Source organism: Artibeus jamaicensis, unplaced genomic scaffold (genome assembly GCF_021234435.1).
Source record: "Artibeus jamaicensis isolate MK-2021 breed Jamaican fruit bat unplaced genomic scaffold, CSHL_Jam_final scaffold_625, whole genome shotgun sequence".
Classification (NCBI taxonomy): domain Eukaryota; kingdom Metazoa; phylum Chordata; class Mammalia; order Chiroptera; family Phyllostomidae; genus Artibeus; species Artibeus jamaicensis.
Window position 1 is genome coordinate 3,455,125 of NW_026522051.1, and position 27,486 is coordinate 3,482,610.

Genomic DNA, 27,486 nt, shown 5'->3' on the forward strand with positions numbered 1-27,486 from the left:
ATGGTCCAAGCTAGAGGGTTACAGACCAGCCCAGGCAGAGGACATGGGCCAGTGCCACCAACCACCAGCAGGGTAGCCACTAGGCTCAGTGTGTCCTTGGCCTGGTGTGTGGGAGCAACTCCAGTCGGGCCGCTGGAACCAGGTCCCCACCTGGCCATGTGACAGGGGCGGGGGAGGGGGTGTTACCTAATCCCACTGCAGCTCCCACCTTCCCAATGACTCTGCCAAAGTCAGCACATTTCAAAGATTTTAAGTAACAAAACTTTGTTTTTTAAAGGCTAATTTTCTTAGATATTTGCAATGAAAACAGCCAGCAGGTCTCGAGAGCAAGGTTCTACACGTCGTGATGGGAAAAGACACATTAAGGCTATTTGAAACCTTTCATAACAGATACTCGATACCTTTATTGTGAGGAAAGCGGATAAAAACACAAAATCCCCAAAAGCACACTCTGGAAATGCCGGTTTTGTTCTTGCGGGACTCAAAGCTGCAAAGGCACTTCCGTGACGCAGTCGGGCAGGGGACACAGCCCGGGAAAGGAGCAAACCGCACCCAAGGCCCCTCCAGCCCAGCGGCTTCCCTCAGGGGTGGACCAGTGCTCAGGGCAGCGGCGCCTGCCGCCCCCGCGACCCGCTGGCCAGCAGACCGCAGTCGGAAGGGCAGCTGGGCTTGTTGTTTTTGCAGAAACTGAGGAAGCGTCATCACTGGGACAGGGGTGGGAAAGGGCTGTACCCCTCCTTCGGGGCCACGGGAGGGGAGAGGGCAGCCTCGCAGCCGGAGAACCGGGGCGCGGGGCCGGAGACGCTCTCCAGCAGGCGTGTGATCCCTCTCCCCCGCGTGCGGCTGCCGGGGCCCGCCATCTTCACCCCAGCAGGGCGGTCACCTGGGACACGGGGAAGGTGGGCAGAGAAAAGCCGCTCCTTTGTAGTCTCATCACAGAGCGACCCCTCGGTGGGCGCGCAGGCTGGGACTCCGGCACGGGCCTGCCCCGGGCCTGCGCCCCAGACAGGACCGCGCGTCACGGCCGGGGCCGACGAGGCACTGCTGTTTGTCGTCAGCCCTGGAAACCATAACTGAGTTCTTGGGGCACCAGCGGGTTTCACGTCCCTGGGCCTTCAAGTCCCATCTCCCCCGGCATCGTCGTATCAGGACTAGTGAACGGCCGCCCCGGAGGGACAGGCTTCCTTTTCAATGCCCTGAACGCCTCTGAACGAGTTAAACGACCAAAGTGACATAAAAAACGTACATATTGTTGGGATACTGATAGCAAATAAAACTCCCAACTCAACCAGATCCTGAGCTCCCTCGGTTGATGCCGAGCCTCCGTTGGGCGCCGGCAGCACCCGGGGCCTCGCTGGGTGGGGAGCCGGGAGCCCGGACCCTTGGATGCGCGTCTGCACAGCACGGGGCTGCTTACCAGTGGCCGAGTGTGCTCTCGGCTCCTGGTGAGAAGAGTTGAAATGAGAGAATCCTGGATTTTTGCACCTTAGCTTCTATAAAAACAGGAAAAAAAAAACGGGAAGAAATGTTTGTTTCTTACTGGACCATCGGCTCCAATTTCAAATTGCTGCTTTTCAGCACCTGACCAACTCGTGACGAGGGAGGCTGGGGAGGCGACTCCAGCCTGGATGAAGCAAAGCCCTGGGGGACCCCCAGGAGCCCTGCCTGCACTCCTGACGGGGGGGTGGGGTGAGGGCACCCCGGCACAGCGGCCAGCTGCGGGGGGGGGGGGCGGTCGGCAGGGAGGTGAGCTTTCAGTCACCCCCTGAATCCAGCGTCACGCATCTCTGCACATGTTTAAAAGCTGTACTGTGTACTCCAGATACTTAATTCTTGGAAATGTTTGGATGTGTTTTGTATAAAAACATGGCCAATTTTAATTTAACACTTTGTTAACGAGAGCAGGAAAACACACTAGGAAGGGAAAGGGTTTCACGCAAGACCCACCTGGGGTTACGAACCGCCGGACGCTCCCTGGCGCTCTGGGAAACCGCGTCCAAGGCCTGACCACCCAGGGCAGCCCCCGTGAGCCCCCTCACCTGGTACCGCCCGGCGTCCAGGATGACCATCTTGGGCGTCACCCTGCTGCTGGCCTCGTAGTCCTGCAGCGGCACGTGGGCCGCGGTGAGCCGGATGCCGAAGAGCGTGGCCAGAGAGTTGCTGATGCAGTACCTGCCGCGGGCAGGGACAGGCTGGTCATGGACTTGGCCCTGACAGTTTCTAGCACCAAAGGACGGGGAACACAGCACACTGAACTGGGAAACCAGGCTGGCAGAGGCTCTGGGGAGCACGGAACGCCAGCGGCACAGGGACTGGCCGCCGCTGGGAGGGCCACGTCGAAACCGTCTCGCACCTCTGCCCCCAGCACTCTGACCACCAGGCAGAACGTCGGCCTCGTCGGAAGGGAACACGAGCGAGGACGGAGGTGGCAGGACTCTCCTGAGTCGGGGGCTGGGAGGAGGCAGCACCGGTAACAAGGCTACAGTTTGGGACACGGGTCTGTCCTCATGCCCCATGGTGACAGCGTGGGAGGGACCCCCGAGCACCCGGAGAGTGGGGTCCAGGAGCCTCTGCCGCAGAACAAGGGAAAGAGGCCACGTGCTCCCGGCGCCTCTGGGGAAGGGCTGGCCCTGGTGACAGCAGCAGTCGCCTGCAGCAGCCTGGGGTGAGCGCCGCGCGTGCCTCTGCAGCGCCCTGAACCGGACCCGGGGGTGGGGGGGGGTGACGAAGCAGTGGTGGGAAAAACCCGCCTGGTTCTGAAACAGAACTGTGGGGACAGAGGTGACCCTGAGCTACCCCGACCGTCCGCACCGCGAGCGCAGGACCCGACCGCAGTGCCTCCGGGTGACTTACGCGACCTTCTTGCACACGGCCAGCGCACAGAACAGGATGTCATTCTCCTCGTGCCACTTGCACCTGCCAGAGAGAGGACATGAGCGTCAGGCCCATTCGGAAGCACCCTCACGGTTCTCCACGCGCCCAACTTCTACTTTGCCTCAACGAGATCGTTTAAGAAAACCTGACATGACTATTTAAACACACAAGTTTCTCATCTAACACACGAAATGCAGACTTTTTTATGTTACCTCCTCGGGTGTGAATTCGTGACGCTACGCAAGCCCCACAACACCGTAACGGGTCAGCTTTACCTTGAGCTAGAAGGAGTGTCTGGGACACATGCTAGCGACCGAGGTCCCCAAGCCCTCCCTCCACCAACACGGGCTGCGGGTGCACCGGTCGCCAGGCACTGTCCCGGGCACCAGGGGCACAGCACATCGAACCCACACAAAACTGTGTAGCGGGGAACACCAAAGAAACGCGGGCCACTGTAACAGACTGTCAGTTCCTGACCAGTCAGTTCAGAAGAAAGAACACAAAGGAACGACGCTCCGAAACGCCGGGCAGGTTGACCGTGCGCTCAGGCGGCGGGAGAGGTACGGCCGAGGAGGGCGCGCTGCACGGGGAGGGCCCGAGATGGGCGCTCACGACACAGCCCGTGCGGTCTGTGCCCCGGCCGCACGGTCCGCACCAGGCCTGCGTGGACACGGCAGGCAGCTCCCGTCCCGTCCCAGGCAGCTGGCCCACCCGGCGCGGCAAGCCTGCTCCGCACCCAGCGGAAGCTGTCTCACCGAAGGGAAGGCTGCCTAGAAATAAAGGAAGGAACTTCCCACTGCCTCTCCAGAAAAGGGTTTCGCAAACGTGATTCATGAAACCCTAAAAGGAAGCCATGGGCTGGAACAGAACTAACCTACGCTCTCCTGCACCCACACGGCCCTGGCTGGTGTAGCTCAGTGGATTGAGCGCGGGCCTGCGAACCAGAGAATTGCAGTTCGATTCCCAGTCAGGGCACATGCCTGGGTTGCAGGCCAGTTCCCGGCAGGGGACACATGAGAGGCAACCACACATTGATATTTCTCTCCCACTCTTTCTCCTTCCCTTTCCCTCTCCTTCCCTTCCCCTCTCTCGAAAAATAAATAAATAAAATATTAAATTCTGAGCCTGAAAAAACTAGAAAAAGAACTGAAGTACAAAGAAAATAAGTTAAAACCAAAATTAATGAAAGAGTGGAAAAAACAGATCTAATAGGTTAAAATCTGTTATTTTAGAAAAAATTAACCAAGCAAATAACGCCCAGAACTAGCCTGGTTGAAGAAAAAATGAGAAGCGTTAGTACCAGGAAACAAGAGAGAACCATGAAAACAAAGGAAATTTTAGCAATTGTAGGAGTCTATCAAATAATCCTGGAAAGCTATGTAAAAGGTCTGACTTCCTGAGGGGGTGCACGTGCCAACGGTGACTCCCTTGAGCCAGAACACCCCACAGAGCCACTCTCCCTGGAGGACGCGGGCGCCCGCCCACGCCAGCTCACCGGTCCCAGGATGCGTGGCCTGGCGGGAAAACATTTAAACAGACTCGAAAGACACAGAAGCAGACTTGAACAAACACTGGCCGAAAAGACAGCTCATGTTCTCCGGAGAGAACGCAGCTTTGCAGAGATGCCGGTTCTCCCCGAGGCCGTTCGCACGCGACACGAGACCCAGGGGCTCTCAGGACACTTGGTTGTTTGAACCCTGTTAACGCGCTCACTGTCAAATGACAAAGCCCAGAGTGGGAGAAAACAAAAATGGAATACAACCGGCACATGGACTTAACTCTATTTCCAGAGAGTGATTCGACCGCTCTGAAGGGAGAACACCTGACCCGAGTGCCTCCTGAGCAATCTACTCTGACGTTCCACCTTCAGCCTCAGAAACGAAGGAACCGTCCTGCTGGTCCTGAGCCTCTTCACAACGGTCACTCAGCTCTCCGGAAACGACCTCCGGCTTGTCCCAGGACTGAGCAAACACGAAGAGACCCTGAGCGCCAGGCCTCTCGCTCGGAGATGGGACACACAGAAATGGGAAGGGGGAACCCAGAGACCCCCGGGGTGGCGGGATGGACCTGCAGGCCGGGTCTAGGCTCCAGGGGAGAGAGACGGTGCAGAGGGTGCGCGCACGCCCAGGCTGGTGACGCCCCTGCAGGAGTGAGCACGCCTGCGCCCGCAGCCCATGCACCGACCTCCCCTGCAGCCCTGGGGCTCCTGGAGCAGCGGCCAACCCACAGCCACGGCGCAGCAAGTGACGTGTGAGCCGGGACCCCGCGGGCCAGAAGGGAAGAAGCGCAAAGGATGACGAGGCGATGGCCAAAGGACACGGAAACCACTGCTTTGGAGGGATGCCCACCGGCCGTGACGTCGGCTGACGGTGGCGTGACAGCCCACGGATGGAAGAGGCATCCGTGAGTCCATGTTCACAAAACAAAATCGCGGGCGGAAGGAGCACCAGGAGACGGGAACGACGGGGCCAGGGAACACCACGAGCGGTCCTAACGGACTCGCACAAAACCACCAACGGACCTGAAGCTGGCAGACTCGGCGCTGGGAACGCGTGTCAAAGCCTCTCCCAAGCACCTCACAAGGTGAAAACCCTGCACTTCCCAGGGGAAACCTGGCGGCCACTGCCTTCCACAGTGACCGAAGCCACATCAGTAAGCGGGCAAAGGCCTCCAGGGCGGCACGGTGAGAACGCACGGCACTCTGCGCTGCCCCTCTCACACACGCACGTGTGCGCACACATACACACACACACACACAGCCTCCACTGCGTCACCATTGCACCAGGAAAGCGACTGGTGCAGGGACCGGGCCGGCCTGTGGCCCAAATGCCAGGTCCCAAAAGTGCACGAGGGGCTGTCGCAGGTTGGAGGCGCCCAAAGAGACGTGATGACCGCACGTGACGTGTGGCCTGGGTCAACCCCTAGGGGTTTTTGTTACTATAAAAGGCGCCACTGGAACAATCGGCACAACCTGAGCGTGGCCTTCAGGCTGCACACAGCACTGCACCCGGGGCCGCGCCCTGCTGTGTGCCGTGGACGTGCCCCCGCTCCTACAGACACCAGTGCAACAGGCAGGGGACAGGGGACAGAGACCTGCCGGCACCCGCCCTCCGGCGGCCCCGAGCCTCCGGGGAGACCTACAAAGGAAGGTACCGGCGCTCGCAGTCAGTGAGCCGAGAAGAGGGCCTGCAGCGCTTCTCCGCGCTGCTCCCGCAGCTCTAGGCCTGACGGTACTCAAACCAACAACACTGCTGCCGATTTATCTCACTTCCACGTGTGGATGCAAGAACTCTGGTGACGAAACACCCAAACAAGTACACTCTCCCACCAGTAGGGAAGCTCCAGGGGACAGCGCGCCATGGCAGTCTCACTGGTCACGGTCTCTAGTGGGTGAGAGTGGCCTCGTGTCCACCCGTCAGAATCAGCGGGATCTTCCCCTCGGGGAAACGCAAGGACTCCAGGGCCTCGCGGGAAGATCAGGCCCAGAGGCGCGGAGAGTGCCCCCCCGCCCCCCCCCAGCCCTCTCCCAGGCCGGCGGCCCACCCGCCCCACGGCCCACCCGCCCCGCGGGCACCTCGTGTTGCTCGAGTAGTCCCACATGGCCACGTCCAGCAGGCTGCGCACCCAGGTCTTGGACGGCTCCTTGAGGAACTTCTGCTGGTAGATCCCCACCACGAGGTCCTCGACGGTGAGCAGCTCCAGGTCCTGCCTGGTTTCTTTTGTCGGCACAGGGGACACAGACACGGACAGACACGGTCAGACGCGTGTGTGGGGGAGCGCGGGCGGGCCCGCAGCCCCAGGGCGGGCCGTCCACTCACCTAAGCCCCTCTCCATGTGCTTCAGACACCAGGTGACGCGGGCTCTGTCGTCGGACTGCGGGGAGAGATGGGCATCTGTACCTTCTCCCGCCCGGAGCCACTCTGACTGCCGCGGTCCCCTCGGGTTGGGGCTGGGCGGGTGGGGCAGGGGGCAGTGGGTGCTGGGGAGGGAGAGGCTGCAGAGGCCGTGACAACCGGACAAGAGCTGTGGTGACGGGAAGAGCAACACGTGCCAGAGAGGACTGCCGCCGTTAACAACGGGCGTGTCCACAGACGGCGTGAGCACACTTCGTGAGAGGCGAGTGGGAGTCGGGCAGAAAAATAATGAATCACTGTTCAGAAGGAGGTGAGGGAACCCATCACGGTAACAAACAGTGAGGCTAAACCCAGTCCCCGAGCTCCTGGCCGAGGGTCAGAGGAACAGAAAGAAGGAAACTCTGAAGACCAGGGAGGGCGCCGAGGGAGGGCTGCGGGGCAGTTGTGAGCAGAGCGGTCTTGTCGAGAGGAGCAGGGACAGAGAGCACCCTGTGTCCGGGGGAAGGGACCCTGAAGGTGACCCAGGAGGAGGCGCTAAAAACCGAGGTCTGCCAGAGCAGAAGCTCGCACCGGTCCCCGAGGCCTTCGGGAGGAATCACCTTCGAACAGCTGGCGGTGAAGGACCTGCACGACACGCACGGCTGGCGCACAGGCCCAGCGCGCTCCCTGGGCACTGCCGTGGGTCCTCTGATCTGAGCGGACACCCGAACGGACACTGACGGGTGCTTACCTTGCAGTAGACAGGTGGCCAGCTGCCCGGGTGCGGGTGGATGAACCGGTGGAGGTTCTGTAGCACAGTCGCTTGGTCGCACCCGTGCTCGAAGTTCGAAATAGGGATCTTGTGACTGGAGTCGCCTGAAGGAGTTGAAGAGAAGGCTGGGGTTCAAAATCTGACCAAGCCCAGCATCGGGGAGCAGGGACAGGCGTGGGGCACAGGATGCGGTCGCCTGCAGCTGCGGCAGTCCCCCACCTGGGGCTGCTGCCGCGGCTCGTTACCTGCTTGCGGGCTGACTGCACTGAGCGGGCCACCCCCGCACTCAGTCCGGGGGTCTGAGGCGGAGCACGGCCCCGGGTCGCATGACGACACCTTAGTGCCCCCTCCGTCCCACGAGGACCGAAACACAAAACACCCCTTGCCCGGCGTATGCCTGCTGTGCACATGAACGGCCCCACGGTCACTCCGTAGTGTAAGTGACCAGACCCGCTGTCCCAGCGCCACAGTGCTGGTGTGCCAGTCACCCTCATTCTGCCTGCACGACCCCAAGTACGAGAGCAGCGATGCCGGCGATTCAGATCTGCCACACAGAAGCCAGAGGTGCTTCCTTTAAGTGAAAAGGTGCAAGTCCCTGACTCGGTAAGAAAAACTGCACGCTGAGGCCACCAAGATCGTGAGAACCGATCTCCTGCCCATGAAACTGTGGAGAAAGGGGAACTGCAGAGACCACACAGGGCGGGCAGCGCAGGAGCAGGTCTGAGAGGAGCCCGTTCTCACGCAGCAGCAGGAGCTGCCGAGGTGGCCCTGCTCCGCCGTCACCGCCGTTTCCTCTCCCGCCTGTGCCTGCCGGACGCATCACGCTTCGGCACGGTCTGTCCGGACCGGAGAAAGCACGGGACCCGCAGGATTCAGCACCCCCGCAGTCCCGGCACCCACGGGGGCGGGGAATGGACTCCCTGAGGGTAAGGGGTCGGCTGTCGCAGGTCAACAGCTGGCGAACGGAGGAGTCGGGACTGAAACCCAGGCTCGTGCGGCCGAGCCTGCGGCGCCCTCGCTGTTTCCATGCTGCCTTTCACGCGTCTGTTTTGTTAGTGAGGCCGGAGAACTCAGCAACGACGACAGCTTTTAAATGTTTTAATATTTCCACTTCCAGCAAAACACGGACCAGCTAGTTCAGACCCACTTATCCCCAAAACGTAAAATGCCTAGGGGTATGGAGAGAACACAGCGTAACCGGGAATCGTTAGCTGAAAGCGAAGGTGAATATAAAGTCCAGAGAGCAAGGCCTGGCCTGGGGGCACCTGTTCCCTGGGGTCACGTGCCAGTTCTGGAAGAGGAAGGCGACGGGGTGAGAGGTGGGCTTTTACAGCACCGGGGGCCCAGCGTGTGAGCTGGGCTCGGGTGTCCCCTCTGTGAAAAGAGGGGACAAGGTGTCCTGGCTGGGCAGCTGATCTGGTGAGAGCACCGTCCAATCCCTAGTCAGGACACCTGCGAGCACCAACCAATGAGAAGAAAGAACCATCACTGTAAACCTCAAGTCGCTTTAAGGTAATTTTTTTCAACGCTCCACGTGAATAAGCAAGTGCAAAACAAACGAGAATGGGAACCAGAGCAGAGAGAACTGATCCAAAAATAATGTTCCACATACTGAAGGTACTGGACAGACTTTAAACAATCACATCTGCATCTAAGATCAGATTACAAATTTCAGTGTAAAACTGAACTACGAAAAGCGACGCAGGAAGAGTTTGGCCTCAGATGACAGCAGATGAGGGGGAAGCCGTGCCACCCGGCACCCGCGTGTGCGCACAGCAGGGCGGGAGGAGCACGGTGCACAGACGGGGCTGGAGTCTCAGAGGAAGGGACCCTGGGCTGAACCTGGTGTTTGGGCTCATCGGAAATCTGGGCATTTACCAATTCTCGAGGAGGAGACTAAGAGCCAGTAAGAATTAAAAACAATACTCCAGGACTATTGTGTATATAAAATATTTGTGATAAAAATGCTCAGTTGTCTTCTGGCTCCCATTGTTTATGCTGGGAAGTCAATTAGAAATTTTGCTAATGATATTCTGGTGGTCATCTGTCCAGCTTCCCCCCCGTTTAAACTTAAGCTCAACCAGCAGCAGCCTGACCTCCATCAGGCCTGCACCGTATTCTCCTGAAATCGGAGCAGCGGCCCAGAGAGCCCCGCTGCGCCCGGAGCGATGTCTTCCCTGGGCAGGGGGGGCACAACTTCACACACGTGCTTAGCACTCAGTGAAAACCAGCCAGGTGCACAAAGATGCCCAGAAACCTGACTGGACTCAAGACAACCGGTCGCCTGTAACGACAGAGCCAGAAAGACACCCTCCACCTGGGTTACCAAACGTAAGACACCAAAACACCAAGGGTTGGTCTGTTCAAGGAAATGAGTAAATTTCAGAACTATTAGAAAAGAACCAAGTGTGAGTCCAAAGACTGAAAACAAAATGTGTTTTAACAACGAAACAGGCCAGGCTAACCGATCTCAGTCTTTAATGGGAATGTGGTCGGTCGTGAAGAGTCTTTATTTTCTACTGGAGTTTTAATAACCAAATTCTTCTTCCACCTGGAATTGACTTGTACACGGAGGCGTCTGGGCCGTACTCACCGAAGAACCACCTCACTCTCCTGGAGGGGCCCCGCCCGCACCACACCCTGCTCTGCCAACGGCTTGCTGCCTGGCATCTGTATCGCACAGAGCATGGAAACTTCAAAGGCAGGACCAACGTGAACCAGAACGCACTGAAGCATCCCGGTCAGTCACAGCAGGCCTGAAACACGTATTTCCTACTTCAAACACTTTGACACCCAGGTGTCACCATGGTTAGGGGAAGGTACTGTTAGTCACACTTTCCAACGTGAATCTGAAAATGCACCTGTTAACCGTGATCTTCGTTCCAATCGAACAGGAAGCTGGTTAAAATCCAGTTTCTATAAAAGACTTTAGTTCAAGAGCTTAGGTATACATAATCATGTCCTTTGGTTGCAAAACACTAAAAATGAAAGCACATTTTCCTCACCTAAAAATTAATTCAGAGCTTCCTTAAATGTTTAAACTGTCATTTTGGAGCATCATCTTTTTTTTCTGAATTCTGAAAGGACACCCTGTAAACCGCCCTAAATCCAGATGACCTGATACCTCTTAGAAGACTCACCTGTGCACCTGGCCAGCAGAAGCTCCGATCTCGAAGCCAAAGGAGGCGTGAAGGAAATGGGGCGCGGGCCCCAAGTCTGCACAATTTGGAAGGTTTTAGGGATCCCACACACAATCCACCACCTCTACAAAGAGTCTGCAACAAGGAACTCAGGGCCGGTTTTCAGCAGACACCCGTGCGCCTGGTTGAAGCAGCGTCCTGGCCGGTCACACACACACTTAGTGCCCAGCACCTGGATACTTACTTGCAGCCTGACAATGGAAGCGAAACCCTCGTGGAATGTCCCCTGCAACACAAAACGCTTGGTTGAGAGAAGCAGAGCCCTGGCAGCCCCCTGGTCACCCCTCAGCAGCAACACCCCCCAGGACGACCGTGTTGGGACAGGCGGGTCGTCGTTACCACCACATGGAAGTACACGCTATCGACCCTCTTTCATAGCACGTTTTAACCAACGGTACGGTGACTATCAAAGACTTTAGTGTGCTGTCTAAGCTACTTTAAAGGGAAGTTACTGCTGCAGAAAAAGGAATGCTGGGTGAAGAACCTCTGAGCTAGAGGGGTCCCTGCTCAGGGTCCGGGCACGGGCCCCTGGGGTCTGCGGTCCCCACAGAGCCAGGTCTGCAGCAGAGGTCTCTCTAAGCCTCACACCCACGCAGGATGAGTGGCTCCTGGGCTCGTCCTAAGCCACAGCCCTCCCGGTGTGCGCAGGGCGGGCGCTCCACCCATGGAGACAAGGAAGCCCGCGGGCCGTCTCTAGGAGCCGTGAAGCAACGGACAAAACCGGAGCCGCTCTTCTGCCCCCAACCTCTCGTCCTTTACTCCTCTCCACACACTGGTGGGTCCCCACTTCCACTGCAGTTCCTGTGTTCCTTGCACCCCGTCCGTCCTCATGGGAACCAACCCACACCCCAGGCTGTTGTCACGAGCTGCTGGTGGTGAGTGGGGCAGCGCGAAGACAGGTTGGAGGGTTTGGCACCCTGCTTGGGCTTGTTCCGGAGCAATGGCCACTTAAAAACACGGGACGGCCGAGGGGGGGACAGGGTGAGAACACCCCTGAGCAGAGCCCAGCAGAAGCAGCTTTTAGAAAACTCCAGTGGGGCAGCCAGGGGGCAGGCACACACCGGACTGCGAGGCCAGGCCGCACTCCCCACCCAGGGCACAGGCTCACTGGGGGTCAGGAGCCGGAGCCCCAAGGCATCGCCAAGTTCTCAGCAGTTTTCACCAAAGCACCGAGAAGCCTCCAGAACTCAGCGGAGCATCAGCTCTGAAAAAACACACGGCCCTGCTGAGGTGGCCATGCTAACGCCCGCAGGCCCTCACCGGGCTTGATGAAGCTGTGGAAGTCGGCCATGATGCCCTCCTGCAGGGAGTACCTCACGCAGCCGATCTCGCAGGGCAGGAAGCGCTGCGTGCAGTGCGGGGGCAGCTCGCCGTGGCTGAAAATGTTCAAAAAATAAAAGACACCTCCAAGGAGAGCTAAAAAAAAATCACAACACAACATGAGCAGGTGAGTTGTCACCCCTTCTCCAAGAGCAAATCCTTTAGAAGCATTTTCCCTGGGTCCCACATTCTGCAAGGAGCTGGAAAAGAGAGGACCAATCCGCTGTATGCAGCGAAGGAATCGAAAGTTTTCCAGTCACACCCACCAAGGATTAAAGCAGTGACCGCTCTTTGCAGAATCGACAAAGTCATTCAGACTTGCAGCCCACTCTACGTAGGCTAGCCGAACACACTCCCTGAATCTCAGGGACGCAGTGAGGAAAGCTGAGACCCAGGGCCGACAAATAAAAGGGTCAGGAGACAAAGTCCAGCAGAATCGTGTAGAAAACCTCTGGGACATAAAGTACAGACAATTTAGCTCACCCTTTACTTTTTACCAACACACCTGAGACTGTATATAAATTATCTTAAGGAAAAGAAATGTGAGAAGGGCCTTGTTTATCAGGACTGGCCAAATTTAAGACTGTTAAGAGTTTATTGATCTTCCCTAAGGTCAGACCACAATTAACAAACAGCCAGAGGAAGAGCAATGGCTCTTATCAGCTCTGTTCTTTTCTGGGCCGAAGCAGAAAATTCATCTTTACCTTCATAACTTAAATGTACTTAGGTCTCTACCTGTTTAAGGACCTAGTTATAAACACTTGGATCCATAAAGCATGTTTAATAACACACAAAGTGGTAGAAACCAACAGAACAGATTTTTGTTCAAAAATACTCTCCAGGGCTGATACTTTCCAAAAGCGAATGGCCTGACCTGTTACGACTCTGACACTGCACTTCGACACGTGTCATCAATTACTTTGGGTAATGGATCAAGACAGTGGGTCAAAACACTCAGACCACATACTTATTGTTCAACACAGCCCAGTGTCTCGAGCCCCCAGATGTACCCGAGCAAATGCGTTAGGGCGACTCTACCTTGATCACTCTTCAGAGACAAGCCTGACACATCCGGGGGTGAAACACTCGGCTTCGGTGCCTGTGGGCCTGGCTTCTGCAGCGGCGTGCAAACAGGTTTCTAAAGGGGAAGAGAAGGAACCGCCACGCACATTTTTGCTGAGCTCTTTACCCCACACACTTAAGTTTAGCAAAGCAGCACAAAGGCTACTTCAGTAACATCTCCAGGCCAAAGAACCCACTGAGTACCCATTTGTGGACAACAGTGACGGCAAGGGCAGATGACGCAAAATCTCGCAATACCCTGAACCGCAGGGGAGTGGTAAATAACAAATACCACGTTGCCGAATTCTACCGAGTCAACAGCACGTGCCAGCCCAGTGGTCAAGAGAACACCATCTGCGAAGTCTCTAACCATCTGCTTTTCAATGGAAGCGAAAACCAGATCAAGCCAACCGTGAGTGGCAGTGAGGTGCAGGGCCAACGGGGTTTACTTTTCAAAGGGCAAGAGAACAAATTGTAAGAGGGAGGAAAAATACCTAGGCTCACAAGTATAAAAAAAGTACAAATTAAATTGATTAGAGCTTCTACTCAAACAAAGGCTCACAATAAAAATCTCTCAAAACAAGTGAACCTCTCTAGAATTTCAATCCATGCTGGCAGTTGGAAGGGAAAATGGAATTTCAGTATGTAAGAACGGAAAGAACCCAGGAGGGGGGAAATGCAATTACTCTGCACTTTCTTGACACAAATCAAGAAGGCCAGTCTTATTTAGTATTTTTGTGTTCTACCTACACAAAAATCCCCCCAAATACACTTAACTGAACATTTACCTGTAAGATACATATTTGCCAACATCTGCGAGTCTTGTTATGTCAGTATTTTAAACAAAGCAGGGGCCTGGCTCCTGATGTCGTTTAAAAAGACAGACTGGTCCGAACTACTTTCAAACACCAGGGGAAAAAAGATTCTTTCATCATAAAGAGTTGAAAGGCATGCTTGGAGGTCCACTGGTACAGGGCCCAAAGGCCACCACACCCGCTGCCGGTCAGAGTTCACCCACTGGGCGCGGGTCCCCCAAGGGGATCTCCCGGCCTTCGCCGCCAAATGATACCAGCGTGTGCCCCAGTTCAGGCGCCCGCTGGGTTAGTGACAGGCAGGCCTCCCGATACCAGAGAGGAAAACGAAAACCGGCTTTGCACTAACCAACCCGCCCGCTGGGCGGGCCGCCCTGACTTGCCCACTCGCCCATCTGACACCTGCCGAACGTGCCCAGGCGCCAGGCAGGTGGCTGCTCCTCCCCGGCGACCTTTACCTGCTGCTCCCCAGGTCCAGACTCCTTTCCCTGGGCGGCCCTCCATGCTCGAGCCATGTCTGCGTATTTCTCCTTTTCATCCTGACCCAGGAGCTTGGGGACACGGCAGGAGAGACACGGAGAGAAGCGGCGGTGAATCCCGGCAGTCCTGGCCCGTAGGCGGACGCCTGGATATCGCGGGCTGGGGTTCAGGCATCGGTCTGCCCCGGACCGGGCACAAGGGGCTCCCCCACCACCCCGGCAGGGCCCACGGGGTCGCTGTCCCTTCCGCCTCGCCCTCCCAATTCCCAACTGCCCGGCCCGCTGACACAAGCCTTACCGCCCAATCGGCAGAGCAGTAAGGGACGGCATCCGCCACCCTAGCTACAGGCAGGCCCCTCCGCCGCAGCTCGGGGATCTTCTCCTGCACGAAGAAGTAGTAGGCATTCCTGCTGGCCTTGCGGTTTGGCATGGCGAGTGGGGCCAGGCTTCGACGGACCCGGGACTACACGGCTCCCCGGCGCCGCCGCCGGGCTCCCGCCCTTAGTAACTGAGGCAGGGTCTGCGTGCGCAGCCCCGTAGCTCTCGGCCAATCAGGACCCGGTGCGCAGCCGCATTGGCCATGCTGGGCGAAAAAAAAACAAGTCAGGCAGGCAAGATCCCTCCGCGTGCGGCAGTGGGGTTGGAGCGTGGCCGCTGGTGTGAAGCATTCTGATTGGCTGGGATTAGTCGTGGGCGGGGGCGTTGTCACGTGGTAGGCATGGAGCAACTTGTGTGTATTATTGCGTAACATGGGTCCGTCCAAGTAGAGAGAGAAAGGAGGGCTGGCGGGTGCTTTGGCCCTTACTGGTTTGAGAGTGATTGATTGTAAAGGGCCAACTGTGCTCACCACTGTGAATGGTATACTTAGGGACAGAGTGCGGAACAGTGCAAACGAGATCTTTTCCCTCAAGAAACTTACAAAAAAGAAACGAAATACAAAAATAACTGACTCAATATTTTATTTTTCCCTTTTCTTAAGAAACATTGTTGCAAAAAATGTGGGTTTTTTTTTAATGTAGCTTTTAGTGTTAGGGAGGAAACAGTAAGAGGCTAAGACTTAAAATAATGTCCTTGAAACCCTATCCAGGAGGTTCAGTTGGTTGGAACATCATCGCATACCCCAGAAGGTTGCAGGTTCAATCTTGGGTAAGGGCACATACCTAGGTTGTGGATTCAATCCCTGGTTAGGCCGCGTCCTGCAGGCAACTGGTGCATGTTTCTCTCTCACATGGATGTTTCTATCCCTCTCTCTCCATCTTAAATCAATAAACATATCCTTGATGAGGATTGTAAAAAATCTAGGAACTCTAAAATAATGTCTGAATATTGTAGATATAGTCTCAAATTCTGGTTCATTTTTTTTGTTAGTTTTGTTCCTAGAACATATCAGAAAGTACTATGAACACTTTCTTGTTTCCGTTATATTTTCTGATTGGTTACTGCTGGTGTGGAGAGCAGGTACTGATTTTAGTGCAAGTCTGGGTTACTTAGCCACACTGCTGATCTCTGTACTTTCCCTTCCGCTGGTTTCAAGTACATTCAGTTTTGCTTCAGTCAGTGGCTACCCATATGTTTTAATACATGTTTATAACAAGCTATACGGTAAATAGGGATTCTTATCCTCTTCTCCCAAACATTAATAAACAGCTTTAAAAATTATTGCTTCTAGCCCTGGTTGGTGAGGCTCAATGGATTGAGCACCAGCCAGTGAACGACAGGATAACCAGTTTGATTCCCAGTTGGGGCACACGCCTGAGTTGTGGGCCAGGTCCCCAGTAGGGGGCGTGTGAGAGGGAACCACACATTGATGCTTCCCTCCCTCTCTTTCTCCCTTCCCCTCTCTCTAAAAATAGATAAACAAATAAAGTCTTTTTTTTTTTTTAAAAAGAAAGAAAATTACTGCTTCTCCCCACTTGGTTTCCCAACCTGCAGCCGGCAGTGAGACAGGTGTCAGCAGAGTGGGAACGACAGGCAGGTGCGGTGGTCACCAGGGTACAGAACCCTGGGTGCTTAGCAACAGGCAAAACTACAAGCCCTTGCAGGACCATCCCCTTAAGCATTACCCGCTGGAGGTGACATCTCGGCCTCAGCGGTGTTTCAGTTCCAGATCCACCAAGGCCCCCAGATCAGAGGGCGCAGTGCCATTCCACCATCAGGACCAGCTACACGGACTTGCTGGTGCCAACCAATCAGTAGAGACCGCGAGCTCACACCTGCTCACGCATGCTCTGCTGGGATTCTGCCCCCCGAGGTCTCCAGAGAGAAGTCCTTAGTGTAGGGTCCCAGGTGGCTCTGTGCGGAGCACACCCATGTCCTTCCCCATCCCCTCCCCCCAGGTGGGTTTTCCTTGCCTCTCTTTCTCCCTAAGCTGCGAGGGCCTTTCTTTTGCCTCTCTAACTCGTGTCCTGAGCCCAGGGCTTCTCAGTCTGTGACTTTCTAAGTCTTGTCTCCAAATTCTTTCTTATCTACAACTCAAGCACTAAGATCGCTGAACAAAGGCCCAGTCTGTCTCCGCCACCTGGTGGTGTTTTCCCACTGCTAACAAACCCAGGCACCCACCACCTCACTTCCGTCTCCCAGCTTGATCGTATCTGGGAGTTTAGTTCCCCCTTAAAAAATGTAAAAAGTAATTTTAGTAAGCGTTGAGACATAACTGAAGTACAATAAATGGAATGTACACATAAAGCACACAACTTGGTAAGGTTTAACGTAAGTGCACAACTGTGAAACCACCCACCGCCATCAAGGTGACAGACATAACCGCCCCCCAAAGTTTCCTTACCACACCCCCTTAGGTGGCTTGAAGTTGCCTATATTCACGGAGGCTCTGTTCATTTTTCTCCGTCAGTCTCTTTATTCTGTTTCATTTTGCAGTTTCCATTTCTATTTCATGTGTAATCATCTTTATTCTGCCATATCTAATCTGCCATTAATCCCATCCAGTGTATTTCTGTATTAGATCATTTAATTTTCATCTCTAGAATTTCACTGGAGTCTTTTTTGTATCTTCCAAATTTCTACCTAGCATGGTCTGTATTTCCTGTACTTGAACATGATTAGAACATGTTATATAACATAGTTAAGATATGGAGGGTAGTTATGACTATTTAATGTCTTTGTCTACTCATCCCACCATCTGTGTCATGTTTGGGTCTGTTTCTACTGACCGATTGTTCTGCTTATTAGGGGTTGTATTGTCCTACTTCCTTACAAGCTTGGTGATATTTGATTGGATGACCAAAGTAAATTTCACCACGTGGAACGCTGCATATTTTTGTAGTCTCCTAAATATTCTTGTGCTTTGCTCTGGGAAGAGTTGCTTGGAAACAGCCTGTGTCTAGTTTTCCTTCCTTTGCAGCTAGTTTTTCTGCTTTGTTCTTTGGTATCGCAGGACTAATGTTCTCCTCTCCTGATACAACACCCTTCTGAGTACTCTGCCTGACAAACCCACGAATTTGGCGGATGGAAACAAACTATGTCCAGCCCTGTGTGAATTTCAAGGGCGTTCCTCTGATCCTCCCAGGTGGCTCTCTCCCTGGCACGGCGTGGTCTCCCCCCGCACACGTGCTCATCAGTGTTCAGCTGGAGATTTGAGGGTGCGCCTCTGCCCATTTGCAGCGCCCTTTCTCCGTGCCGCTCACCCTCCTCCGGCACTCCGCCCTGCGAACACTGGCCACCGTGGCCCACCTAGACAGCCGCCGTCACCTCCTTGTCCCAGGAAGACCCTGGGGCTCTGTCCGGGTCACCGTCTTGGTGCTGCCTTCTGGATACTATTTCCAGGCAGCAACCCGGGCAATCACGGGGCTCACCTTTGTTGGTTTCCATTCTTTCAGGGATTACTCACCTCTGATCCCTCAAATCCAGTGTACAGAAAACATCGTTTCATGCATTTTGACCAGCTTTTCAGTCGTCTCAAACTGCTGGATAAATGCATTCGGAACGGAGCTTGTCATGTGAAAACCTGAGAGAAGAGCGTCCCAGACAGAGGGAAGAGCGTGCACGGAGGCCTGGGACGGTGAAGAGCCTGGGTATCCTGAGACCCCGTGGGAGGCGGGTGGCGTTGCCGCGGTGTGTCCAGTCAGGTGGGGAGCGGTACCTGCCTCGGATGGTGACAGCAGGCTGTGGGCGTGGCCAGCGACCGGGCTCACCTTCACTCTGAGTGTGGGGGTGCTCACTTAAGAGTTTAAAAAAAAAGTGATACGGTTTGCCGTTGAAGGAGGTCAGTCTGGATGCTGCCTGGAGAAGAGGTTCAAAGCTCCACGGGTGAATCCGACGAGAGGAGAAGGACTTAGACAGAGAAGGGGCGGTAGGTATGAAGTGAACAGCCTGCCTTCCAATCTGCCTTGTGGAAAAACACAGCTAGCCAACGGACTGGAAGTGGACGTGACAGAAAGTGGGGGTCCTAGGGTTTTGGTCTGAGTAACCCAGCGGCCAGGGGCGCCTCTTTCCACAGTGGAGAGGACAGGGGGGGGGAGAGGACAGTGCAGTGACAAAGAAGGTCCAACACTCCCTGTCACATCTATGACCTGCTCCTCTCTTTCGATAATACCGATTTTTTTCCCGTCTTCAAGAAAGTCCTACATGCACCAGACAGCTTTTCCATCTTTCTAACCAGATTGATCTTCCCACTCAGGAATTCTAGAGGGTGGCAGGTTTGGGTTCGGGGTCCCTGATGGGCAGGGGAAGGGGGATCGAGAACTGAGTTAGGAACACGTTAATTTTGAAATACCTAGGGCCGGCGCCGAGGGAGGCGTCAGGCAGGCAGTTGGCCAGGTCTGGAGCTCTGGGCTAGACGGAGTCTGGAAGTCAGCCCCGCAAAGATGCTGACGTCACGGGATTGGATGAGACCGTGTAGGGCGAGAGTGGAAAGGGGGGAAAAATAGAATCCAGGATGGGGCCCCGAGAAGTCAGGGGGGAGAGGGGAGCCCAGGAAGGTGACTAAGAAGAAACATCTGAGGAAGCGGGGAGAAGACCAGAAAAATGAGAAGGCACCGGGTTTCCGGGAGGAAGTCTGCTGATTGTCACATTCTGTGGGCACGACAGTAAGTTAAACAGAAAAAAGCCTATGACGTGGTGAGGAAGAAAGGCCATACAGATGTAAACAATTATGTATATGTATGTATATGTGTGTGTGTGCAATGTCTGAACACCCTATTGGAGAGTGTCCAGTGAGGAAACACGACCCAAGTTCAGGGGATAGGAACCGAGGGAGGCTGCAATTTTAGGGAGGTCAGAAAAGGCCCTACTCGGGGAAACGGAATTTAAGCAAACGCCGGAATAAAGTGAGGAAGCAAACCAGGACGATGTCCGGCATGCTGCCAGGAGAAGGAAGAGCAAGTGCAAGTGCAAAGGCTGTGGTGGGCGCGTGCAGGCTTTGGGAGCAGCAAAGCACATCTGCGGGGAAAAGGGAGGGCAGGGGCAAGGAGAGAGGGAATTGGAGAGGGGGCCAGGGCCCGGTCCTGGAGGGCTAACAGGCCATGGTAAGGACTTTGGACTTGAATCTCAATGGGTGACATGCCACTGGAGATTGGGATGGCTCCTACTTTTTTTAGAAATAAAATTTAATTTTTTTCCATCACCATTTATCCCCTCTATACCTTTCTCCACCTCTACCCACCGCCACCCCCCTGCAATTACCAACTATTGTCTGTGTCCGTGAATTCTCTTTTTTCCCCAATGCCCGCCTCCCAGGCCCCTCCCCCAGGGCTGCCAGCCACTCTCTCCGAGTCTGTCTGAAGGTGTGATTTTCAGCTGAGTGAGTGTTGTGAAAGCCACCCAAGAAGACCCAGTATTTTAGGAACACGTTTTTTTCCCCTGACGCCGGTTTAAGTGAAGGCCTCGACACTGTGCGGAGGCGCCCTTTCACCCGTGCTAATTATAGCAGCAAAGCAGCCGACAGCCTTGCCCGTTGCTGTGCCAGACTCCCCGCTAAATGCTGCACCAGCATTACCTCATCTCTCCGCAGCCGCCTGCCAAATAGGCTTACGACGCCCCCACTTTGCAGACTGGAACACTGAGGCTTAGTACTCGAAGCGGATTCCCCGGCCACATGGCCCACGAGCACTTCGACTGCTCTGAGACCGGTGCTACAGCACCACTTGAGGTCCAGGCTGGTCGTTAGAAATGCTCTGGTGTGGTCAGCACAGGGTAGCTTCGCCAAAGCCGCAAAGGACGTATCCAAGCCCCCCACTATCTCTGGACAGGGCTGGAATGCCCACCCTCCTTCCCGGGTGGCTCCACCGGGAGTCTGGCTGGTGCTCCGGGCAGGGGTGCGGATTCTGCCTCTGTGTCTCCCCTCGGTGTCTCTCTCTCGCTTGCTGTTGCCGTCCTTCAGCTGCCCTGCAGTCTCGCTGGCATGCTCGTCTGTCCCTTCTGGTGCTCCCGTCACGAGCCCTTACCTGGGAAGGGCCTCTGCTTGCCTCCACCCACCAATCCATCCTCCAGCCCATGGCAGCATCGCTTGGCTAAACCCAGTCTGCTCTTGTTCTTCCACCGAAGTATCCGTGCGGGTGGCCCCCCACCCATGGGACCAGGTCCAGACGCGGTGCCCTGGCTCCCCACCGCCCGCCGTCAGCCCCCCCTTCCGGCCTCGTTGTGACTGTGCCCTTTGCAAGGCCGGGTTCCTGAGGAGACCCTGCTGTCCCCTCTGCTGTCACCTGGGCATTGGCACCACCTCCAGATCCACATCTGCTTTTAGAAGTTCCGCCCAGACCACGTTTACGACTTAGCTCAAGGCCCTAGCCGGACGGCTCAGTGGGTTGGAGTGTCGCGCCATACACCGAAAGGTTGCAGGTTCGATCCCTGGTCAGGGTCTGTACCAGAGGCAACCAATCGATGTTTCTCTCTTACATCAATGTTTCTCTCTCCCTCTTTCAAATCAATGAACATAGACTTGGGTGAGGATTTAAAAAAATGAGACCTAGCTCAGGGGTCGCCTTTCATGAAGGCGTCTCTGAGCAGCACTCCTGATGGGTAACAGGTCCCTCCGCCTTTCCCCCACCATTCCCGGTGCCTGTCCTAATACAGGCCCTGAGACACCATCACATTTAAAGACCACACATCTGTCTCTCCTCCCCCCCAACACACACGCAGCTACCACTCAATGGGACCCTCTGTGACATGAGGGACTGTGACTAATGCATCTTTAAATTCCTATTCGTCTTGAATTTCTAGACAGCATAGATTCTGGAATACAGCAGGTGCTCACGAAACGTGAATAGAATAATGAATTCAAGAAAGAAAGAAGAAGAGATGAAGAGGAAACAGCAAGAACATCCTGGAACAGTGTGCAATGAGACAAATCCACACGGATCATCTCCCCATGGAAGGCGCCCACTCACCACCGGGGGAGGTGGACAGAGTTAACGCTTGTGTGAGAGAACCTCGCCCACAACCCCAATGTCAAGGTCAAGGCTGCCGCTCTTTAACTCTAGTGTTGAAAGCCCATGAGCCCCTTCTCTTGCTGGAGCTGCTTCCTCTCTGGCTCGTTTTCCGGGGCTGAGGTCATCGGATGACATACTTGCTCTGGCTCATTTCCCTCTCCTCGGTCGGATCCGTCTTTGACCTGTGCCGGGCAGAAGGCCTGCAGGGGAACTTGGGGCTGAGACACAGTCTTCTGGCTGAATCACTCACCCAGCGCCTGGGTGAGATATAGGAAGACAGACCACCTTTCATCTTTCCCCTTTGGGCGGAAGGATGCCGCCAGATCCCTGGAATCTGCTATTTGGCTCAGGGCGGTCAATACTGTTCCTGTCTCCAGAGAATGGTGACAACTGCCAGCAACTGAGACGGAAGGAGAGCAGGTGTCAGTTTGGGGGCTCCGCACCTGGCTGCAGGTACAGGCCTGTCACCTGTCTCCTTTCTCCAGGGGTGTCCCACAGGCTAAGCAGACTGTGGCACAGCTTTTGTCCAGCGACCTTTCCTACCTTGTAGAACCACCAGAGCACGGAGACAACTACAAAGGAGAAACCAGAGACCCTCTAACGCCGTTTCCATGGTCACTTTCAAAGGCATTTCCCATATTCGAGACCGTGCCCTAAACAGAACTGCATGTTCTTCTGTGACTTTAAGCTCCTTTGACTGCTCGTTCTCCTGTGGCTGGAACTCTGTGGGGGCAGCACAGTCGGAGAGCTCCCGCAGGGGTGGCCACTCACCACTGGGGGGCTCTGGCCTTGGGGTGGGGCGGCCGGATGCCACCTAATTCAGCGCCGGTGCCGCCGCAGTTCGATCTGAAGCCTGGCGCTGGCTGAGAGTCTGCTCGGAGAATGTGGAATTTTCAGCACCTTCTCCCAGTCTTTTACTTATTATACACTCTTGGCAGGACAGCTTTTAACATTTTTTGGCACCCTGTCCTTCGCATTTGCATTTCCTTTCTGGGAGGCATTTTCTTAATGAAACCACTTATCCCTCAGTAGGGAGAGGCTTCCAGGTTGAAACGCTTGCAGTTTTCAGTACAGGTGCCCACCGCCTCTGGTATTTTTGTTATTGTTGTTGGTTAATTTCTCGCTGTAATTTAGATTTTTCAAAATTTCTAACTCCCCCCAGGTGGTTGCTAAGATAGGGGGGATGGGGAAGATAAACTCAACAAGGTAGCACCAGGGAAGGAAAGGTGAACAAAACTTAGACAAGAAACTTAAAAAAAAAATAACATGAATAGATACCATGGCACAGAAACTCTGACTACATTTAAAACTATTGAATAGTACACTTTAAATGGGTGAATGGCGTGACATGGGAATTATGTCTCAATACACCTATTTTTTAATGGTAAAGAAGGGAGGAGGAGGGACGCCTGGTATCGGTTCGGAAGTCACACGGCCCGGATCGGTGCAGGACGTCCGATCAGCGCGCAGCAGAGGCGCCGCGACGCTGTCTGCGTGCTTCGCACAGGCCTACGGTAAGCAGGATTCGTGTGCGTGCACGCCCGGCGCCGGCAGGGAAGTCATGTGTTGGCGAGGCTTCAGCTGCGTTATATTTATAACCATGTGGTTGCTACCGGCTACCAGCAGGTCTCCTCGCTCCGGTTCACTTCTCTTTTCTCCGTGTCCTCATTCCGTTCCTAAACGCCGCGTTGACGGAGGGGCCTGTGCGTGCACGCCCCCACCCCCGCGCAGGGGCTTCCTGGGCCCTGCTCGGGTCCCACGAGGGAGGGGCTATGTCCTCACCTGCCCGTCTCTGGCTGCAGTGCCGAGTCTGAAGGGTTGGAGACCCAGAGCCTCCCTCGGCTGTGGAGATGCATCTGGACCTGGGTGTCTGGGCCTGTGTCTCAGGATGGATGGAAACTGGATTGGACTCTGAGGTTCATTCGCAAACAACGCGACAGCTTCCCAGGCACACACGTGACGAGGCGATGAGGTTGTGCTTTGCAAACACCTGTGTTTCAGAAGCATTTGAGGAAGGCAGTTGAAATGCAGATTCGCAGGGTGCCCCGAGGTTTCTGATCTCACAGCTTTTAGCAGAGCCTGGGAATCTGTATTTGGGACATCCACTAATGTGCTCCCGATGCTCAATGTCCCCAGACCACCCTTGGAAGAGCACCCCAACCCTGGCATCACCCTGCCATCTCCACCAATGCAGCAAAATAGTCCCCCTGTGCCCCCCTTCTGTCTCCATCCTTTAGGTTCACATTCAGAATCACCAGACATGACCTTGAAGTTCCTCTGTACTCCACGCCACCTTTGCCAAAAGCATGTGTGTGATGGAGGGGCACGCACTGAGACCCAGTCCTTCACCGCCCCCCCCATGGGCTGGGGCCCCGTCCACTCGGGAAGTGGACCAACTGGACCTCCCGGCTGGAAAAGAGACGGGCAGGGTGGGTGCCGCTCGGAAAACAAAACCGCAGGGTTGGGGACAAGGCCCTGCGTTCTGCGGCTCACGCCAGCTCCGTGTGGACACACACACAGGCACACACTGCCAGCTCACGGTCACTGGCCCACACAGCCAGTGTCCCTTGTCCCAGTCCGTCTCCTCAGCTGCGATGTCAAGATTATTATTTATCTTTAAGGGGGGGAAGGAGAGAGGGAGAGAAACATCAATGTACCCCTCCGACCCCAAGTTTTGATAAAATACCATTGTTATGCACCCTTGGATCTTTAAGGCTATTCAAGCTCTGCTGTGTGCACATACACACACACAGGCAGCGGCGGAGCCTAATACCAATCCATCACCACGCCAACCCTCCAGTCTAGATGCCCTTTCAGGATGCAAAGGGCATATGCTTTGGAGTCGAAAGACCTCGGTTCAAATGCTACCTCCGCCCCTTCCTAGCTACCTGGTCTTAGGGAAGTTAATTAAATCCCCTGAGTTTCCTTGTGAGGAGGAACGAGAGCACTGGTCACGCGCCCAGGCCTAGGACCAAATGGGAAACCTAGGAACCTGTCTCATTTTCTATTTTGTTTTTTTCATGTTTGAAAGGAAAAGCTGGTGTTTAAGATTTTATTTATAGACAGAGGGGAAGGGAAGGGGAGAGGGAGAGAAACATCAATGTGTGGTTGCCTCTCGCACGCCCCCTACTGGGGACCTGGCCCGTAACCCAGGCATGTGCCCTGACTGGGCATCGAACTGGTGACCCTTTGTTTCGCAGGCCGGCGCTCAATCCACTGAGCCACACCATCCCGGGCATTAGTCAGTGTTCTTAATTGCGAGCATCGGAAATCATCTCTGGCTGAAGCAAGCGAGGGGGGATGTATGAGAGCGTATCAGCAGCTTGCGGGGCTGCCAGGAGCTGAAGAGCCAGGTGCAGGAAGCGGACTGGAACCCGGGGGGCTCGCGGCCACGACGTGGCCAAAACCACACCTGGAGCAGTCTGTTGGCCTGCCCTCCGCACCAGGGACCTGACCATTATCAGCCGTCTCTCCCTTCCCAGCTCACTTGCTCCAGGATTCAAAAACCCAGAGAGAGAGAAGGGGGTCCTTGGCCACACAGGACCCGGCCTGTACTCGGGTTGTGGTGGTGGTTGGAGACGGTGGTGGATGTTCTGGCTTCCACAGTTGGTGCTCCTCAGAAACACAGGCATTCCAGAGGCCAAGCAACTGTAAAAAACCACTGTGCAGTAGATTCTCGGCACTTCCGAGGGTCGCTTCTCCTCCCTGTTCCCATCGGACAGTCATTAAGCTCCTCGGGCGCCTTCTTTGTGTCTCCAGGAGCACACCTGGGGGCTTTACCGCGGGGGGGGGGGGGGCTGGGGTGGTGGGGGGGGGTGGTTCCCAGGTTCAAGGACCCAGCCGGGCAGGAGGTCTGTCTCCTTCATCCCCATAGCCCGAGGGTGCTCTTAGCAGCTAGTGGATGCTACAGTTTGTGAACATACATTTCTCTACACGCACAGGCTGCTTTCTCTGCCTCTCACACATACACACGCGGCACAGATCCACTGATAACATGTAAATAAGCCGTGGGAACCTGCCCTGCAACCGGTGACGTGTTGGGCAAACGCCCTTGATCTTGGCCAAAAGGCTGAGAAGCCGCACATGTTGGGCCCACGGGAGCCGACCTATTGTTTACTTCATTCTAGTTTTCCATTTTTGCTGTTTAATGAGCTGCGTGCCCTTAGCTGCGTTTTAACAGGAGGGAGTCAGGACGCGGGATTCCCGGTTACCTTTTCCAGTTCTTCGGAGCATCTTGCTTTCCTGGCCGTCAGAAGGGGACCCAGAACAGACTAGACCAGGCCAGGCCAGACCAGACCAGACGAGACGGGGGTGGGAGGGGGTTGGGGTCCTGCCCAAGCACACCAACCCCTAGCCTAGGGGCCTCTCTGGTAAGTCCCCCCAAGTCCCGGTGGGTCCCTGACCGGTCCCCCTCTCCCAGCCCACGTTGGCCCGAGCCCTGTGCACGCCCCGCCGCCCCCGCTCGCGTCTCCAGCCGCGGTTCTGGCTCGCGCTCTGCACACCCCGCGCGCCCTCCCCCGGTGCCCCCGGTGCACTTGGCGACTCCGCGCTGGCCGCGGGGCCAGCACGTGACCCAGAAACTTTGGAGGCCGCGGGGCGGGCGGCGGGCGGCGCTGCGGGGCGGGGAATCGCCGCCGGGCTCCTGGCGTGCGGGAGCGGGAGCCCGAGCCGGAGCCGGAGCCCGAGCGAGCGCGGGAGCTCGAACGGCAGCGCGCCCGGGCCCGTCTGCGCGGTCCGCCCGGGGCGGCGCCCAGGGACGCGGACAGCCGCTCGCGCCCGCCCTCCGCCACCCCCGCCTCTGCCTCCCGGTCGCACAGGCAGATCGCCGCGCCGGTGCCGCTTCCCACTTCGCGCCCTCGCTGGTCTGGATGGGAAGTTAGGGAAGATGGACAGGGTCTCGCTGGCGTGGATCGCTCTCCTCTGGCTGACGGGTAAGCGGCCTTTCCCGCCGACCCGGGAACTTTACCGGCGTTCTCGCACCGGGGTGGGGGGCTCAGCCCCCGCCACCCCCACGGCCCCCGCCGGTGCTGAAGGCGCCCGGGAGGCTGGCGGCCAGTGGGGGAGGGGCTGTGCGTGTCAGCATGTCGGGGGGCGAGGAAGGGGGAGCCCGAACACAAGGGAGACGATGGAGAGGCAGGTGTCTGACCCGTCGCAAACAGGGGACCGTCCCTTCTCCCGAGCACGCATTTCCCGGGCCAGACAGCGGCGCTTCCTGAGTTTGCAGCGCTGGGGGAAGCCTGGCTGGACCAAACGGAAGCTCGGAGGAGACTGATTAATTAAGGAAACTGGTTTTCTGGGGGTGGGGGTGGAGGAGTGTCTAATTCCTTCCCTGGAGAAGCCGGGAACCAGAGGCGGTCTCGGGGCAGGTGGGGGTGGGGGGAAGAAGGGGGTTGGAGGCCCCATGGGTTTGGAGTTCAGGACCCTGCCGTCTCTTACTGGGACCGTTCGGGGAGTGGCCCCACAATCAGAGAGGACCCCCCCCCCCCAGTACATATAATCTGCAGGAGGCAGGGTTGTCCCAGCCTTTCACATCCTCCAGCTGGGCCCAGTGTTGGGGGGGGGGTCCCTCCTCATGAACTTTCTCCCACCCTTCTGGGGTCTGCAAAGGCTCTTGTTCCTAACAAGTTGTCCCCACCGGGTGATTCTGCACGTTTGAGGGCCAGGGGGCCAGGCAGGGGGGCCAGCCCTGAGTCTCAAAGCAGCCGTGCTTGGGCCAGGGTGTTTGGAAGGTGGCCTGCTCGGGCCTGAGACA

At 56.0% G+C, this 27,486-nt stretch overlaps 2 protein-coding genes across 4 annotated transcripts in view; one reads left to right on the top strand and one right to left on the bottom strand.

Moving 5' to 3' along the window:
- Positions 1-457: 457 nt before the first annotated feature.
- Positions 458-27,486, bottom strand: part of MAEL (maelstrom spermatogenic transposon silencer) — an 88,345-nt gene continuing 61,316 nt past the window's right edge. The window contains exons 1-12 of one of the 2 annotated variants that reach the window (XM_037167486.2): positions 14,651-14,782; positions 14,332-14,424; positions 13,038-13,137; positions 11,940-12,095; positions 10,864-10,905; positions 7,459-7,583; positions 6,693-6,747; positions 6,449-6,590; positions 2,854-2,916; positions 2,040-2,172; positions 1,418-1,493; positions 458-883 (exon numbers count right to left, since the gene is read on the bottom strand). In XM_037167486.2, coding sequence (XP_037023381.2) covers positions 702-883; positions 1,418-1,493; positions 2,040-2,172; positions 2,854-2,916; positions 6,449-6,590; positions 6,693-6,747; positions 7,459-7,583; positions 10,864-10,905; positions 11,940-12,095; positions 13,038-13,137; positions 14,332-14,424; positions 14,651-14,782 — 1,299 coding nt within the window. In that variant the 3' untranslated portion in view covers positions 458-701. Of the gene's footprint in view, positions 884-1,417; positions 1,494-2,039; positions 2,173-2,853; positions 2,917-6,448; positions 6,591-6,692; positions 6,748-7,458; positions 7,584-10,863; positions 10,906-11,939; positions 12,096-13,037; positions 13,138-14,331; positions 14,425-14,650; positions 14,783-27,486 lie in introns of those variants that run through there. The other variant, XM_053659399.1, reaches the window with a different exon arrangement.
- The window catches only part of ILDR2 (immunoglobulin like domain containing receptor 2), a 50,661-nt gene continuing 49,539 nt past the window's right edge, over positions 26,365-27,486 (top strand). For both annotated transcript variants that reach the window (XM_037167477.2, XM_037167479.2), the window contains exon 1: positions 26,365-26,665. In XM_037167477.2, coding sequence (XP_037023372.1) covers positions 26,620-26,665 — 46 coding nt within the window. In that variant the 5' untranslated portion in view covers positions 26,365-26,619. The remainder of the gene's footprint in view (positions 26,666-27,486) is intronic.